We start from the raw sequence: 17,084 nt of genomic DNA, 5'->3' as shown, positions 1-17,084 counted from the left end.
GTTATGTCTTTATTTTTTTTTTACAAAATCAGAAAACGGCAACAAACCAACAGAACATGAACCTTGACTCACACTGAAATAAATAAAAGCCAAAGTAACCCCCCCTTCCTGAGTACTGCGGTCAGGTGTCCAGTCTGCGTTTCTTCATGTGCTGTCCTTGTCTGTATGGGCTCAACCTTTCTGCAGGAGGGAGAGAAAATTTTTTTTTTACTACAATATGTCGGGGACCCGGCCTGAACGCCCCCCCCACCCCCCATCACTGGCTCCGCCCACCTGGTCGGCCAAGACCCTGGTTCTGGTGTTGAGGTCTGCACTGAGGCTGCTGGGGTGCTCCGTGGGAGGGCGGGGCTTCCCCCGGCCTGCCGGGGCCCCTCTGTGGGGTCTTGCTGCGCGTCTGCATCTGGTGGTTCCTGGGCGGACTGGGCCTGGGCCCTCTGAGCGGAGCGCCGCCCGGGGGGGGCGTCTACGTCCTCCAGCCCGTCCAGGGTGAAGTCCCACAGCTCGGGGTCGTCTACACAGGGAGGACGCGGGGCACCGAGGTGGGGGCCGGGGGTCTCTGCTGGATCCTTGCCGCTGGGATTCTTCCCGCCGCCGAGCAGAGACACGGCGTCCTGACCTGAGGGGACGACGACTCACATCATCTCCAAACTCTAGTAGCCAAACACTAGTAGCTAAACTAGTAGCCAAACTCTAGTAGCTAAACTAGTAGCCAAACTAGTAGCTAAACTAGTAGCCAAGCTCTAGTAGCCAAACTCTAGTAGCCAAGCTCTAGTAGCCAAGCTCTAGTAGCCAAGCTCTAGTAGCCAAGCTCTAGTAGCCAAACTCGAGTAGCCAAACTCGAGTAGCCAAACTCTAGTAGCCAAACTCGAGTAGCCAAACTCGAGTAGCCAAACTCGAGTAGCCAAACTCGAGTAGCCAAACTCTAGTAGCCAAACTAGTAGCTAAACTCTAGTAGCCAAACTCTAGTAGCCAAGCTCTAGTAGCCAAGCTCTAGTAGCCAAACTCGAGTAGCCAAACTCGAGTAGCCAAACTCGAGTAGCCAAACTCGAGTAGCCAAACTCTAGTAGCCAAACTCTAGTAGCCAAACTCGAGTAGCCAAACTCGAGTAGCCAAACTCGAGTAGCCAAACTAGTAGCTAAACTCTAGTAGCCAAACTCTAGTAGCCAAGCTCTAGTAGCCAAGCTCTAGTAGCCAAGCTCTAGTAGCCAAACTATTAGCTAAACTCTAGTAGCCAAACTCTAGTAGCTAAAAAGCTGATACGTTCAAAGTAATATTTTAAAGCTGAAGCTTTACAGACCCTGTGGAGAATTTTTTTTTTTTTAAACTCAAATATCCAGTGTTGTAAACATAGAAAATAAATAAGCTCTGAGTCATCTTTAAATAGAACATCTCTGAAACGTGTGGAACTTTTACGCCTGTTGGATTGCGGTCCTGTGGCGGCCTCCTCTTCCTCCTCCTCCTCCTCTTCCTCAGACTTCCAGGGCTTCGGTTGCTGCTGCAGCTTCTTGGCCTCCATCTCTCTCCGGAACTTTTGCTGGAGCTGCTGCTGTCGGAGTTTCCTCAGCTGTTTGGGGTCAGTGTGGGCTTCATCTGCAATGGATCTTGAGAGGGGGGGGCAAAAAAAAAAGAAGGGAGGGAGTAATGGTTCAGTACCATCACATGACCACAAGGGGACCTGGGATCACTTCCAGGTCTCCCGGAGGCCAGTTCGCGTGTTCTTCCCTGTGCCTGGACGGGTTTTTTACTCCAAAGGTTCCATTTCACATTACAGGCCCTCTCCTACTTGTAATTTGACACCTGCCTCGTTGCAACACGCACTGATCAACTTCAAACGTCTTTTTTTGGGGGGGGGGGCCACGCTGAACCTGACTATTCGAGGCGGGTTGTTTTTTTTTGTTGTTTTTTGTTTTTACCCGGAGCCGACGGGTGGGGGAGGGGCGGCGTGAGGAGTGTGAACTTCGGGGCCGTCCCGGTGCTGCTTGGCGACGAGGGGCTCCAGTGGCCTCCTGGCGGGACCCGCTGTCGCCGCGGCGACGGCGACTCCTCGCCCGTCCTGGACGAGGCTGCAGAAGCGAGCCTTCTCCACCGACGGCTCGCCCTCGCGGCGCTTCGTCTGGGCCGGGTCCAGCGGGGGAGGAGGCTTTTTGTGGGGGAGGGGGGAACAAGGAGCGAGATTAGACTCATCGCATGGCGCCGATACAAAGAGAAAGTTCACAGCTCTTTCGGACCTGTTTGGGGATCTTGTTAATGGCCTGCAGGTATTCCTTATCCAAGATGCAGTTTCCAAGAGCATTACCGAAACATCTGGAGAGACCCACAACATTTCAACTTCCAAATTTGGGGGGGGGTTCCCAGAATTAATAAGAATAAACAAATGAAAGGCAGTTACTTGAGAGCTCTCTTCATGCCGTCAGTGACGGCTTCTTTCCTGGCCTTCTCCAGGGACAGGGCTTTCGACTTCAGGCCCTCGCTGACCCCGTAGCCGACGTCTTCGTGAAACGCCCCGTCCTGCAGGACGACCAACGAAAGAGTCGCATTGCTTTTTCCCCACACAGTGGAAGTTAAACGTTGCGATTCAACCACTGAACTGGGAGGAGCAGAGGAATGAATGCAACACGGATAAAAGTGACATCGTGTCATGACACCGTTCGTCAATCTGACCTTCAGCTGAACTTTGATGAAGGCACTGACTCCCACGTAAAACCTCCCGTTGACGAGGTCGACAAAGTCTGGAAACGCAAAACGCCGAACTCATTAGTTTGAATGTGACGTTACACACACGCACGCACGCACGTTGACGCTGCAGAGTGAAGGGAGTCGTACCGACGTTCTGCTGGGAAATGGAGTGAGACCATCCGTTGTATCCAAACATCTCATTGGCCAGGCCGATGACGCGATGCCCCTCAACGTAACACACCTGATGCAACCAGAGGGAACAACAACGGCCGACAGTGGAGTCGCAGCTCAGTGATAAACAAATGTAAACGTGACTTATGACGCCACAACAACATCTTTACACCCGGCGATCGGGGTCTTATAGGTTACAAGTCAAGATGCTGCTATAAATGTTTCTTTAAGCCCATTCTGCACAGAGACGCTGTGAGATAAGGACAAACAAACAAGCTCAGTTTTTTTTGGTGTTTGATATCTGCATTGTGAAAAACAAAGACTTGCCTTTTGTCCTCCTCCGGCGACCCTGGTACTGATGAACTCTGGGCCCAGCCTCTGCCGCAGAGCGTTGTGGACCGCCTGGTACTCCTCCGCTGTGTAGGTGCACTGTCAACACACATCTTCAGCCGCTCAACACTCATCTTTACACTCTTCTACCCATTCTGCCAACGACCATGGGACAGTACCGCTTTATGAACCGGAGGTCATTTGGCTTGTGGCTGCATTTAGTTTGGAAAGGAGAAAATGCCAGGAAGGAAAGGAGGAACAAGGTTTTGTCCAAGCTGCAGGAAAGAGTTGGTCGAGGAGTCGCCAAACTTTTCCATGTTTTGAAATTCGTGCTCCAGGCAGAATAACTTCCGGTTCAAAGGCTGAACTGCACCGTCGTCCAATCAGAGAGATCCTGAGCCTGCTGCTCTTCCATTAAAGTTACTGTCCTTGTGTTTTTCAATTTGTGTTGTGTTTTTTCATTTGTGTTGTTTTTCAATTTGTTGTTGAGTTTTTTCATTTGTGTTGTGTTTTTCAATTTGCTGTTGTGTTTTTTCATTTGTGTTGTGTTTTTCAATTTGCTGTTGTTTTTCAATTTGCTGTTGAGTTTTTCAATTTGCTGTTGTTTTTCAATTTGCTGTTGTGTTTTTCAATTTGTTGTTGTGTTTAATGATTTGCTGTTGTGTTTTTCCAATTTGTTGTTGTGTTTAATGATTTGCTGTTGTGTTTTTCAATTTTCTGTTGTTTTTCAATTTGTTGTTGTTTTTCAATTTGCTGTTTTTCAATTTGCTGTTGTTTTTCAATTTGCTGTTATGTTTTTCCAATTTGTTGTTGTGTTTTTCCAATTTGTTGTTGTGTTTAATGATTTGCAGTTGTGTTTTTTCAATTTTCAGCTGTGTTTTTCAATTTGTTGTTGTGTTTTTCAATTTGCAGTTGTGTTTTTTCAATTTGTTGTTGTGTTTTTCAATTTGTTGTGTTTTTCAATTTGCAGCTGTGTTCTTTCAATTTGTTGTTGTGTTTTTCAATTTGTTGTTGTGTTTTTTAATTTGCAGTTGTGTTTTTCAATTTGTTGCTGTGTTTAGTGATTTGTTGTTGTGGTTTGCGCTTCAGGGCCACCGTGATATTTGTGACTTTTATGCTACTGGTTAGGTTTCAAGACAACATTTCATGCATTCTGTTGTGGATTTCCCACTTAGATGACCTTTTTGTTTCTGGGGATCGGGGTGTATTCCAGTGAAATGGATCAGCGTGTGGTCTGGACCGTACCTGTCCGAAGCTCCTGGACTCAGAGCTGCTCTGTTCACCGGACATGGCTGCACTGAAGTCACTGACGTAAACAAACCAAAAAAAAAGGCGATGGGAGTCAATACTCCTTAAAAAGAATGACTTGCCCGTCTAAGCCTCCGGTAAGTCCGGTATTTGAGGCTGAATCAAAGGCAAGACGTGAGTCATGATGAATGGTGAAGGTGGAGCAGCAGGACCGACCGGCCGCTCGCCGCCGTCACACCGAACCCGGCCTGGACGTCGACACATAAAACAGCCAAACAACGGGAGAAACACTCACCGACTTACAATGTCCAGAAATTACGTTCGCGTTTGCTAAAAACGTGAATATTTGCTACATTTACGTAATAATGACAGAAGCTGGTATCTGAACTTCCCGCTTCGACAACCGGAAGGAGGAGCTTGTGCTGCATTCGGGGTCATCGGGAAAAATTAAGTCAATCTCATGCGTTGAAAACCACACCTTAGTTGACACGGACGATTTTAGAATAATTCGGTATGTTTCTATAACTTTACTTCGTACTTTCTTTTTTATTGAATCTGGATTTTTGTAAAACACACAAAAAATAATTAATTAACGTCGTCGCAGAAGTTCGGACGTTGTAATTCTCGAGGCGGTCCTGAAGTAAACATCACGTGACGATTGCACTACGCAAATGGATACTCATCTGCACATGACCTATGTGCAAATCACTATCTATTATGACGTCCGCCAATGACGTAATAAAATCATCGGTGTATTTTTTTGTCTGTCTGTCTGTCTGCTAGCAAGATTACTTCTAAACTACTCTTAGTCTTTATTGAACGTTTCACCACAGATAAATAACGAGGTCATGGAAAATTCCATTAAATTTTGGAGTTTATCCAGAAACTTTTTTTTTTTTTCTGCGTCCCAGTCAACCTTTGGCTGATGTCAGAAATCTGATTGCTCTTGTTTGCGCAGTGCAATCGGAGATCACGCAAATTTCCCAAAGGTCTTTACAAAAAAAGACTCAAAATAGTATGTTATATTCTTCGCTGATAATGTATAAAGATATAAAGCTTTACATTTGTTGAGGTTGTGAAACAATTATGTTGCAAAATCCTGAAGATTTTCTTTTGGGATTTGTAGCAAAATAAATAGATACAAATAGTAAAAATATATGAATAGTTCAGAGTCCATGGTCCGTATTTCAACTGTATTACAACTTTCTATTATAAAATATATTAGTTGTTAAATAATTTGGCGGGCCTTGGGGAGCAAATGTCAGGGCATGCCTGGTTGTTTATCTCAGTATTTGCACTCGTTTGATAAAAAAAAAACAACAACAAAAACAACAACAACAAAAAAATACAATAATTACTATATTATAGCCTTCAAGGCATGTAAATAACAGCACATATCCTCGAGCTCAATATCATGATTTTAACATTTTATGATAAAAAATCAAGCCCCATATGGAAATTGATTTATTGTTTAAAATGTAGATTTCTCAGTTCTTTGTTCGCGTTAAATACATTGTGCGATTAGCTTTGCACTCACCACCACTGCAAATAGACATTTCCCAGTCTGAATCTGGAGTGAAATAAACTCTCTGAGCTTAACACTGTGTTAAAGTGGGACTCTTTGATCCAGTAAGAGCCTTTTACTGCATGAACAGATTAACTGTCACAACATGCGTGCCATGATTTGGTATTCATTTGTGCACCAGGGAAAAATAAATAAATAAAATAACACACACACACACACACACACACACACTCACACACACACACACACACACACACACACACACACACACCAATTTGGGAGTAAATGACATTTACTGCACAGCTGTAAATATTCAAATTAAACTGTTGATTTCAACTCTTTGCAGAGGTAACGTTTCCCAACTACGCTTATTTATTTACATCAACATGAAATAGGGGATTATCTGCACACACCCACACACTCACACACACGCACGCACACAAAAACAACCTTGCACGCAACTGACAGATGGTGAAACACCCAGTGTGTTAGACTGCATAGATTGGGGTCAGATCTGGATGCTGTGTTTACTACCGCCTCTGTTTATATACACCCTCTGGAGTTTAACGTGACACACACACACACACACGCACGCACACACACACACACACACACACACACACACACACACACACACACACACACACACACACACACACACACACACACACACACACCTGTATTGCACTGCAGCATTACACTGAAGCGAGTTTACTACACTAATAACAACAGTCTTGCACTTATATGTATTTATGTATTTATTCCAGAATCCCACAGACCCCCCCACCCCCCTCATCCCCACCTCCCTATTTTTTTTTTTTGCATACAGCCATAACCACAATGCGCGCCCACGCGACGCTCGTGGCCGCGCCGGTTCGCTTTTTTGCATCTCGTCAAAACAAAGCGGGGGCGAGCAAGCGGGAGCGAGCGGAGCGGAGCAGAGCGGCGGTTCATGCCTCATGAATGAGTCTCGTACCCCCCCCTCCTCCCCCCCGCCCTCCTCCTCCCTTCCCTTCCACCCTCCTTCCTCTCTGTTTTCTCCGCACCGCAGGTCGGACCCTCCATCCGCCTGCATCCCGATGGCCGTGAGGGAGCGCACACCGGCGGCGGAGGAGCAGTAGAGGCGGCAGCCGCCCATGAGCCCGGCCCCGGACAGTAAACACTCGGTGACAGATTCATCCCGACAGGGAGCGACACGACAGGAGCAGGAACGGTGAGCTACGGTGGGCGGGTGGGGGGGGGAGAGGGGGGGACGCATGACATACGGTAACTTTGTGGCCATTATGGTACAGTTTTCCATCCATAGGTGGACCGAAATGTGGCGTCTCTGCCGATCGGCGCGTGTTTACGAGGCGGAGTGTTTGTTTTTTTTGTTTTTTTCTGCGCTGCACTTTGCCTCCTCCTGTCGTCCACACAGGTATAAATAAATAGAAAAGCTCCACGTCCGCACGGCTGACTGTACATTCCTCCCTGTAGGGATCAACGTGGACTGTTGATGGCCCATTTCAATGTTTTATTGTCGAGTGAGAATAAAAAGACACAGGGGCCGGAAAAAAAGAAAATAAATAAATAACCAGCGGTTGCTAATAAATTAAAAGTGCCATCGATCTGCCTGTAGTCGCCCTGCTAAAGACGAGGAGGAGGAGGGGTGAACAAAAGCAGAAATGCCCAGACTGGCGTGGCATGGCATTTCGTGGAGACGAAGTGTTGTAGTCTGAGTCTGACTGGGGCGAGATCTCGTGAAACCGCAAGCAAATTCTCCCCCACCCCAAAAGAAAAAATTTAAACAAAATTTTAAAAAAGAGATACACGACCCAGCCGCTTTTTCATCACTTGTATGTAGGATGGCAGTGAAGAAGGTTTGTGTGGTTGAGTCTTTGTCTGAAGAGTGACACGCCAGACTGTTGTTCCCCCCTCCGACCAGGGGATGGTGCTTTACTATGTACAGTAGGTTTCTAAAGGGTGGAGACACCCAAATGCACTGGAACAGTAACTACCAGTAAACACACACTCCTCTCACCCGTGCATGTACACACATGCATTTCTGCTTTTCTATTATTCCCCTCCCCTTGTGACGTCACGTGTGGGGGAGCTGTGATTGCACAAGCGCCTTCCATAATGTTGAAATAACAGTCAGAATGGAGAAACTGAAAGTATTTTAATCTCACCGGTTCCCCCTCTGACTGCCAATTCCCTTTTTTTTTATTTGTTATATCTGTTCGTTTGATTGCTTTAATGTTGTTGTTGTTTTTATTTTCTTCATGCAGTCGTTGTCTCAGATTAAATGCTGGAGGAGGATCATCCATGTGTCAGCACCAGACATTTCTCATCGATGTCTCACACCTGATTCACTTCTAATCACTCCCACAGGCTCTGTTCGTCTTCCCTCTCCCTGCTCCAACCTTTTACTCCAACCTCACTCTCCTCATCTTTCCCTCCCTCCTCTCAGATGCTTGATGGACTCCGGCGGAGGCACGCCTCCCGGCCCTCCCCCCGACCCCTGTCCCTCAACTTCAGCACCTTCTCGGCCCCCCCGCCGAGCCCCGACATGGACGGCGGCAGCAGTGAGCATCCAATCAGGAGGTGAGCTCCACTTCCTGGGATTAACGTTTTACATACATACAGCATCCTGGGGAAAAGACCATGAAATATTCATTAGCATTCACACAACAACAAAAAAGGAAAAGGGAGACCATGTCTGGTCCCAGAAGATTTCATTAACTCGCTGAGCTCTGCCTGCAGCTCACGCTGGCCTGCTGCTGCTGCTGCTGCTGATGATGATGATGATGATGATGATAATGGGAACTTTGATTGGCTCATTTCCTCCTGTGTGCACGTCTCATCTACTCTTGCTCTCCATGTTTTTCTGTGTTTGTCTGCGTGCACGTGGGAGTTGGGGGGGGGGGGGGGGGGTGGTCTGGTGTTTACTTGCCGTTCTGTCAGCGTTGAGTTTCAGGACAGCGTGGGTGTGAAGTCATCCTCTCATATCCAGAGAGCCAGTCCCCCCCCCCTCCAAAATTTCAAAACAACAACATCAAATATTATTATCGGATTGTGGAACAACCTATCTAAAACAGCAAATATGTGGTGAAACATTTGCACCTGAAATAAATCAGAACTCAAGACAATCTATTTTGGTAATGGCCCTTTTAGAGGGGGAAACATAAAAGACAGATTTCTGATGAGTTAGCAAATAAGAGGTTTTAGTACCAAGCAATAGTAAGTGGCTTCAGAGAGGAAACAATCATGTGTCATTGTCACCGTATAGGATAATCATAAATAAGAGCTCATATTTGCTGTTTAAAGTAATCACTTTATCAGTTTACCATTATCCATTCAAGTAAACGCTCAATAGTTTTTTTTTCTAAACGTAAACAAATGTTGAATAATACCATATATAAAAACAGGGTTCATGTCGCAGCCTGAAGTCTGGCTCGCTGTTTCCATGGAAACCATGTACTTTATGTTTTATGCAAAAGTTTACATCTGTTCACACGGGAGAAGACTTTTTTAGATCTCTCGACATATCAGTCGCCATCGAAGTCAATATTTAAGATTGTCCTAATCTTTTTTTTTCTTCTTCTTATAGTTACTTGGATTTCATTCATCAGATTTTGTCGTCATTTTAACAAGCAGATTTATTTCACCTGTTGGGACGGAGCAATGTGGGCTGTTTTGCTCTAATCAGAGGTGAACTGTCTCACTGCACAAAAAAACAACAAACAAATCGGCCCATTTTAGCATAAAGATGCGGTTTTGGTGAAATTGTTGTGTCACACACAATTGTCCTTTTTGGGGTTTTTTTTAAACACACTGGTCATGGCCAGCTGTAGGAGAGCAGGAAAACCTTCCTCATTTTTCTGGACTGTGTCTCTGCTTCCTATCAGTGTTTCTGTTGTTGTTAATAAGCTGGACGACTTCCTCCTCCACTTCCTCCACCTCCTCGTCGTCGTACAGTCACAAGCTCAACAAAGTGCTGCTTTACCATGCAGCTCTTCTGGCATCTGTGCTCCCGCATGAATATTTGTTTGCATCAATAGTTGTATTGTGGCTACGGGGGCCGAGGAGGAGGAGGAGGAATGCCCCCCCCCCCCAATCGGTGCGTCGCCTATTGTTTTCTGCCTTTCTGAGACCTCAAGGCGGCGCAGCGACACTTGGAGCCCACCTCTTGGCCCGGCTCCACCCATCCTGCTCTTAATGTGCCGGCTCCGTCTCACCATGCATCACTCTGTCCTACTTCTCTCCTCCTCTGTCACCAGCCGCTCTTTGTATTGTCATTGTGCTTTTCTTTTCTCTCTCTCTCTCTCTCTCTCTCTGTCCTCTGCATACTCGCTCTCTCCCAGACTCACGTTCTCCTCTCCCCTCCAGCTATACACGCTTCCTATTCCCCCCCTCCTCCTGTACGGGCCAAGCTCATCGCCTGACCTTCTTTCGCTGCCGTCCATTACTTAGTGCGTCTCTCTCTCTCTTTCTCTCTCTCTCTCTCTCTCTCTCAATATCCACCTCATGAGGACTCTGCACCGGCTGAAGTTGATGAGCTCTCCGAGCCTCAGCGAGCTGGGAAAGAGCGAGAAAGGTTCACCGGAGGACAGAGGGGAGAAGCAGAAGAGGGCGGGGGCCAACGCCACCTGGAACAGGTACGCCCCCCCCAAAAAAAAAATAAAAAATTGCAGAGACGTGCAGTATTTATCTGTAACTGGGGACGTGGCGTGTTTGTTTTTAACGCCTCAGCATCCACAACGCCGTCATAGCAGTCTTCCAGAAGAAGGGCCTGGCTGACAACGAACTGTACGTCCTGAATGAAGGTGTACGGTGAGTTCAAAACGGCCGCACGCGCAAAACAAAACTTATTTGAGCCCCGTCGACGTCATTTTTGGGTTTATAAGCGGTATCATTACCCGCCCGGCCCTGTGTACGCTGCATGTTTATCCCCGTGAATGACTTTGTTTGTGTGCGTAGTGTTCTGACTCCAGGCACCGGGGGAGTCATGTGGTCATGCCAGATATCTCATTATCTTCCTAAACCAGGCCCCTTTACTTCTATCTGCCTCTGTGAGAGCTCGGTAAACATATTGTCGCGTACAAGTGAAGACACACACTTCCTCAATGATACCAGAAAAAAAAGAAGGTTGATTTGGCTCCAATGAGTGAGGAATGCAAGTGGATAAGTTAAGCCGAGTAAACAGCGGCCGCGGCTCACGTCTGGTGGGATTCGCTGCTTGTTTCTCCTTCGTCGTACACCTCGTGAAACTGTGGCGCTTTTTTAAAAAACTGCGTCCCGTGTGTCGTCTGACACAGAAACCTTTATATCTCACTCTGATTTCATTAAAGAGGCCGTCCACCTTTGTGTGAAATATACCAGTGAGATACAAATTTAAAAAACACGTGCATTTACATTCAATCCAGTCATTAACTCCAGTTTGTAAACGTTACACGTCCTTCATTACAGTTCATTTTGAATTAATAATACACACTTGTTTTCTTAGGCACCTGTTAAAGACCGAGCTGGGTTCCTTTTTCACCGAATACCTTCAGGTGAGTCACACTCGACTCTTCTCTATATTAATTTGAATACGCGAAGCTCTCTGCCGGTGTTGAGGCAGGATATTTACTGCGGATCAGCTCCGCGGGGGAGAAGCAGCGACTCTGATCTTCGTGTTTATTGACTTCTATTCACAGAACCAGCTGCTGACAAAAGGGATGGTCATCCTCCGGGACAAAATCAGATTCTATGAAGGTGCGACCCGAAATAATATGTGGTGTCGAAATTTGTTTTGACAAAAGGTCGATGGATTTCACTTACAACAAGACTGTAAAGTAACATGCAACAGTATGTGCAATAACCCCTGCATCTATGACACTTTATCCGTGCCACTTTATCCAAGTCACTTTATCTACGTCACTTAATTGACCACTTGTTAGGACTGAACCTGCACTGCCAACACTGGTATTATTTTTTACTATAGTATGTTTATTGTACTTTATTCATCATACATTTATACATCATAGTTTATTTTCCTTGTATTTCATCATACTGTATATTTTGCTCCCCTTAGAACTTATTATACTTTATTATAGTTTGTGATTTTTATCTTATTTTTTAGTCCTATTTTTTTAATCTACTTATTATTACTCTTACTGTAAATATTTTTGGTCCTTAGGGTTCTTGATAGTCATTGTATATAAGATACCTCTATTCTTACCTAACTGTTTGCACATTTCTTGTCTTTCCTACTCATGAGTGTCCTTAAAAGCAGAATGCAACAAGTACATTTCTCCATTGTGAGATCAATAAAGGCTTATCTTATCTCATCTTATCTTATCTTCCACTACTTCACACAATAATGATCGTAGCTGCCATGCAAGGCGCTCAACCTCGTATTGGGAGCAATATAAGGCTCAACGTTTTACTGACGGACAGTTTGAGTTATAGGCCGGGCAAGAGAGAGAGGTCAAAACACTAACCGCTCCTCCAAGTGTCACTAAATAAAATTGAAATCAAGTTGTTTTTCTTTTTTTCATTTCTGCGTGACGCGTGCAGGCCAGAAGCTGCTCGACTCTCTGGCAGAAACCTGGGACTTCTTTTTCTGTGACGTCCTCTCCATGCTGCAGGCCATCTTCCACCCGGTTCAGGTAGTTTGCTTTGCTGTCCGATGTGTGTGTGTGTGTGTGGGGGGGGGGGGGGTCAACGACCTCAACCGCCGTTTGCCCCCTGTGACCCTCCGTGTGCTGCAGGGTAAGGAGCCGTCGGTCCGGCAGCTGGCCCTGCTGCACTTCAGGAACACCATCGTCCTGAGCGTGAAGCTGGAGGACGCCCTGTCTCGACCGCGAGCCCGCGTGCCTCCCTCCGTCACACAGATGCTGCTCATCCTGCAGGTACGCCTGCAGATCGGCGTTTTTTTTTTTTTTTTTTTTAGTGCTATTTGCACGTGATAGGTTCAGTCTGCTTCCCAGGTGTGTAAAGATAAAGCGCCTGGTGTTGTGCACATAATGTCCAGTTTGTTACTGGTGCTTTGTTGTGTTCACTAAGGAGGAAACCAATCAAACCATGCTTGGATCAATTCCGCTTATAATTCATATCCACAGCACTGTTTTCTTTTTTTAAGAGCGATTCCAGTTTGTGATTAATGTTGACTTGTGTCACATTAAAGGGTAAATTATTTTCTCTCAGCGTCTCAAATAGCTTGGTAACAGTGGGTCATTATGAACGAGTGAAATTCTTAAACCCTAATAGAAATATATTATCGCTCACATTATTGACAATAAAACAGGGAATCAAGAACGTCAAACCAATGAAGTGAGTTTAATTAACAGAGGGTCTGTATCGATTCACCATTCTGACTTTATTTTGTGCCTGTTTCATTTTTTTTAACTTCTAACCAGTGCACACATTTCAAATTCAAAGCTGCGACAGATATTTTATTGATGTGTTCCTTTTTTTATTATTATTATTGGTCCATGAATCCATATTGTAGATCTGTTTTAGATGTACAGCTGTTTGTACAGGGCAAACACGGAGAGAAGCACAAGTATTGTTAAATTTTACTGCTTTTTTTTTTTTTTTGCATTCATCAAATATTTGACTTAAATTATTGATTCTTGATTATCAAATCCCGTCAGTTATTTTTTGGACTGGATTCGAGTTTAACGCGAAGTGGAAGTCGTGTGGACTCATCCATCCATGGCATCGAATGGACGCCGCTCACGTCTTGTCCTGTTCTCCAGGGGGTCCACGAGTCCCGGGGGGTGAACGAGGAATACCTGAGGTTGGAGTCGCTGGTCCAGAAGGTGGTCTCGCCTTACCTCGGAACCCATGGACTCTGCTCCGGGGACGACGACGAGGCCCACTGCTGCGTTCTCGGTGAGGCGGGAACACGAAAACAGTGCTTGTTTGTTTTATTTTTATTAGGAGTGACGTGAACTGACCGAGCCGTCGCTCTCGTCTTCCAGAGAAGCGTCTCCCGTGGGGCTGGCCCAAGTCCGGGGAGCAGCAGTCCAAAAACCCCGTGGTACGCTCCAAAAGCTACAACATCCCTCTGCTGCTGACCCCGGTGGCCGAGTACGACCCGGACGCCGGCTCGGTGGGCAGCGGAGGGATACGGCGCCACTCGGCCTGCGAGATCATCTCGTGCCTGGAGGAGCCAGGACTAGCTTTCGGCGACCTGGCCTCAGGACCCCAGCTGTCCGCCTCCTCCTCCAACAGGCTCTGCGTGGGCTCGCAGTTCAACGGTACGCCACCGGAACACACTCTTACGTTAGTTCCTAGCAGGTGCTGTTGTTTATTGTGGTTTTTTAAATGTGCACTTTTTTTTTTTACTCACCTTCTTTTGGATATTTAGCCTTAACAGATGATATCGCATAATACTGCTTATTATTATACGCATAATACATGATTTTACTGAATGCTTATGAAGTTTCAGCCATCGTATTCCCACGTAGGTCCTCACGTGGGATCTTTAGCGATCGGGGTAAACTGGTAGTTTATTGCTCTTATTTTTAAGAAGTAAAAAACATGACATAAATTAACATGTGTCCTTACTTGCAGCAGAATAAGCCTTTTTTTAAAGTTTTATTTCATGTATTTTATGTATTGTATTGGGTTTTTTTTTTGTTATTGAGACACTTTGATATAGATGTATGCATGAAACATGATTCCATATGAAATACAACAGCAAATATGTTAACGTACAACGCAAAGTAAAAAAAAAAAAAAAAAAAAAAAGCAGTGTAATTCTATTCAATTAAAAAAATGATATTTTATTTGAATTTAACATTGTCGCCGCTTTTATTTTCTCCCGTAGGTATTGTCCAGGGAGGAGCAGGAGCTCTGGACTTGCCTCTGTCGTCTCCTTCCATCCTCCCGCTCCGCTCCTCGGGAGCTCTCCACGGCACCGAGGCCACGACAACCATGGTGGATCTCAGCAAGGGCACGTCGTCCACGCCGCCCAGCGAGTCGTCCAGCCCGGAGACCATCATTGGACAAGTGCTGGAATCGGCCGACTCGGACTCGGACGGGATCTTTATTGATTTCCCGCCTCACTCGTCGGAGGCAATGGGGCTGAGCCGCGAGAGCCGGCAGAGCACTGTGTAAGACTTTAGAGACGCACCTGCCGTGTGTCCCGTAACGCTTTAGGTGAAAACAGGACAAACACTTATATTTTACATTTCATTACATATGGGTACCATCATCTTTATCTTTTTTTTTTTTTTTTTTTTTACTATGGTACAGTGAGTTTCCATAGCAAAGTGCTTTCACTAGTGAGTGGAACTTTTTCATTCTTACTGTAAAAAAAATCTGGGAGAGAACGTCGAGTGGTAATTTAAAAGGCTGCAGCTGTGTCAAACGTACAAACGTCCATCTGCTCGTATCCTACTTTTGTATCATGGTCAACAAATCGGATGAATTTTTACGACAAACAAACGTCACCTCCAAAGCCTCTTGTTATAATATAATCACTTCTGACTCTCTGAGTTTCATTATATCCAAAGAATAATAAATATTCTCATCCACTGAGACTTAGAGATACATAAATGTGTATCATTCCACAGCTGGAAACAACGGCATTGTAAGTGTGGATACATGCGATGCTTGTGTCGTTTGTCTAATTAACAGTATTAATTATTAAAACAGTGCAAAGAAACGTCAGAAAATGAACATTTTGATATGACGAGCCAATCCAGAGGACGTATATCTTCAGCAGGATTGTATGTGTTTAGGGCTGAGAGACTCAGAAGTTCAGACAAACAGAGACGCCGTTGGTTTGGCTCTTTTTATGTGATTTAAAGACGGTAAAATAACTTACAAAGTATAAGAATATAGTCACTTAAAAGCCACTCAGGAGCGTACATCCATCAACTGTGGTTCAAAAGGAAATTATAAGGATTTCACACAGCAAACCAAATTCTTACACCATTTACATGAAAAAAACAACTAATTGTTTGGGATGCATTGTGTTTTTAGGCTGCATTTGTTTTGTGTCTGTATGATTCTATTTTCTGCCTCCGCTCTGCCGTGAGCTGCTTGGGATTTGCGCGGTCTCTCACTCGTCGAGTCTTAATGCAAAATTTCCTCCTTGTGGCAAAACATCAGTGTGACAGCATCGGCTTTTCTGCATTAACTCTGGACTTTGAGGAATACGACAATGTTTATTGTTTACATTTGACAAAGACATGAGAATTTCGACTGAATGTTGTCTCACACACTGTATTTTTGCACTACCACTACCTTGTAGATTTCAGTGCATCATTGTTTTGTTTTGTTTTTTTTTTAGGACAGCTAGATAGTGTAAAGTGAGTATTTACCTTTGAAACGAATTTAAATTTTAATAAGGGCTTTTTAAAATGAATCTTTTTCAATGATGTTTTACCTCAAGCGTTTTGTACTTTACTTTTTTGACAATCTATGATGTCTATGGAGTTGTACTTTGTATTAATTTGTTATACTAGCCCAATAAAAAGATTAAAAAAATAAATACATTTGAGTAAAATTAAAAAAAAGACACTAATTTATATGATTTACATGTATTTCTATAATATATTTTTTGTTTGGTCACCATGTGATCGTTTCTCGGATTGTTGTAGGTTAAAATGACCAGCCGGGCCTTTCTGTGTGGAGTTTGCATGTTCTCCCCCGTGTGTGCGTGAGCTTCCTCCCGCAGTCCAAAAGACGTTCATGTAAGGTTAACTGGTGACAATAAATTGCCCCTAGGTGTGAATGTGAGTATGCGTGGTTGTCTTGTCTCTCTGTCATGGGACTGGCAAAAATGTCCAGGGTGTATCCAGGCCTTGCCCATAGTGAGCGGGTATTGGCTCCAGTGGCTCACAGCCCTGCACGTGTTTATTTTGAGGGACCCATTTATGATTATCTTGAAGATCACCATCTGTAATCAGAGCTCAGAGCTGATTTACTATAATAATTTTTTTCTTCAGAGCACTTTGTTACACCAAATGTTATAAAGATATCTCGTTGGTGAACTCGCTCCTGCTTAGACAATACCTGATGATAGATATAGAAGTGGATTACTCCTATTCCCTATACTTTAGACATATGAATAATGAAGTTTGAGTAAACAATTATCTCGTTATAACAGAAGAAACACAACACGTTTTTAGTAATTAAAAAAATAATTGTGCTT

At 44.8% G+C, this 17,084-nt stretch overlaps 2 protein-coding genes across 2 annotated transcripts; one reads left to right on the top strand and one right to left on the bottom strand.

Annotated features, from left to right (window-relative positions):
- Positions 1-99: 99 nt before the first annotated feature.
- On the bottom strand, positions 100-2,887 carry rad52 (RAD52 homolog, DNA repair protein). Its single transcript, XM_080505571.1, is given in 9 exon segments — positions 100-180; positions 274-436; positions 438-616; positions 1,414-1,601; positions 1,914-2,140; positions 2,229-2,304; positions 2,390-2,508; positions 2,662-2,729; positions 2,824-2,887. Coding segments are annotated over 9 exon segments (1,128 nt in total). The 5' UTR covers positions 2,873-2,887; the 3' UTR covers positions 100-121.
- Positions 2,888-6,987: 4,100 nt separating this feature from the next.
- Positions 6,988-16,985, top strand: prr5a (proline rich 5a (renal)). Its single transcript, XM_080505449.1, has 11 exons — positions 6,988-7,163; positions 8,400-8,533; positions 10,462-10,587; positions 10,682-10,762; positions 11,436-11,484; positions 11,629-11,686; positions 12,491-12,582; positions 12,685-12,825; positions 13,675-13,810; positions 13,900-14,178; positions 14,751-16,985. Exons 2-11 carry the CDS (start codon positions 8,400-8,402, stop codon positions 15,038-15,040), a joined length of 1,386 nt encoding a protein of 461 aa, XP_080361575.1. The 5' UTR covers positions 6,988-7,163; the 3' UTR covers positions 15,041-16,985.
- The last annotated feature ends 99 nt before the right edge of the window (positions 16,986-17,084 follow it).

This window comes from Blennius ocellaris (genome assembly GCF_963422515.1).
Source record: "Blennius ocellaris genome assembly, chromosome: 11".
Taxonomy (NCBI): Eukaryota; Metazoa; Chordata; class Actinopteri; order Blenniiformes; family Blenniidae; genus Blennius; species Blennius ocellaris.
Note: the sequence above shows the minus strand (reverse complement) of the source record. Positions and strands in the feature narration are given on the sequence as shown.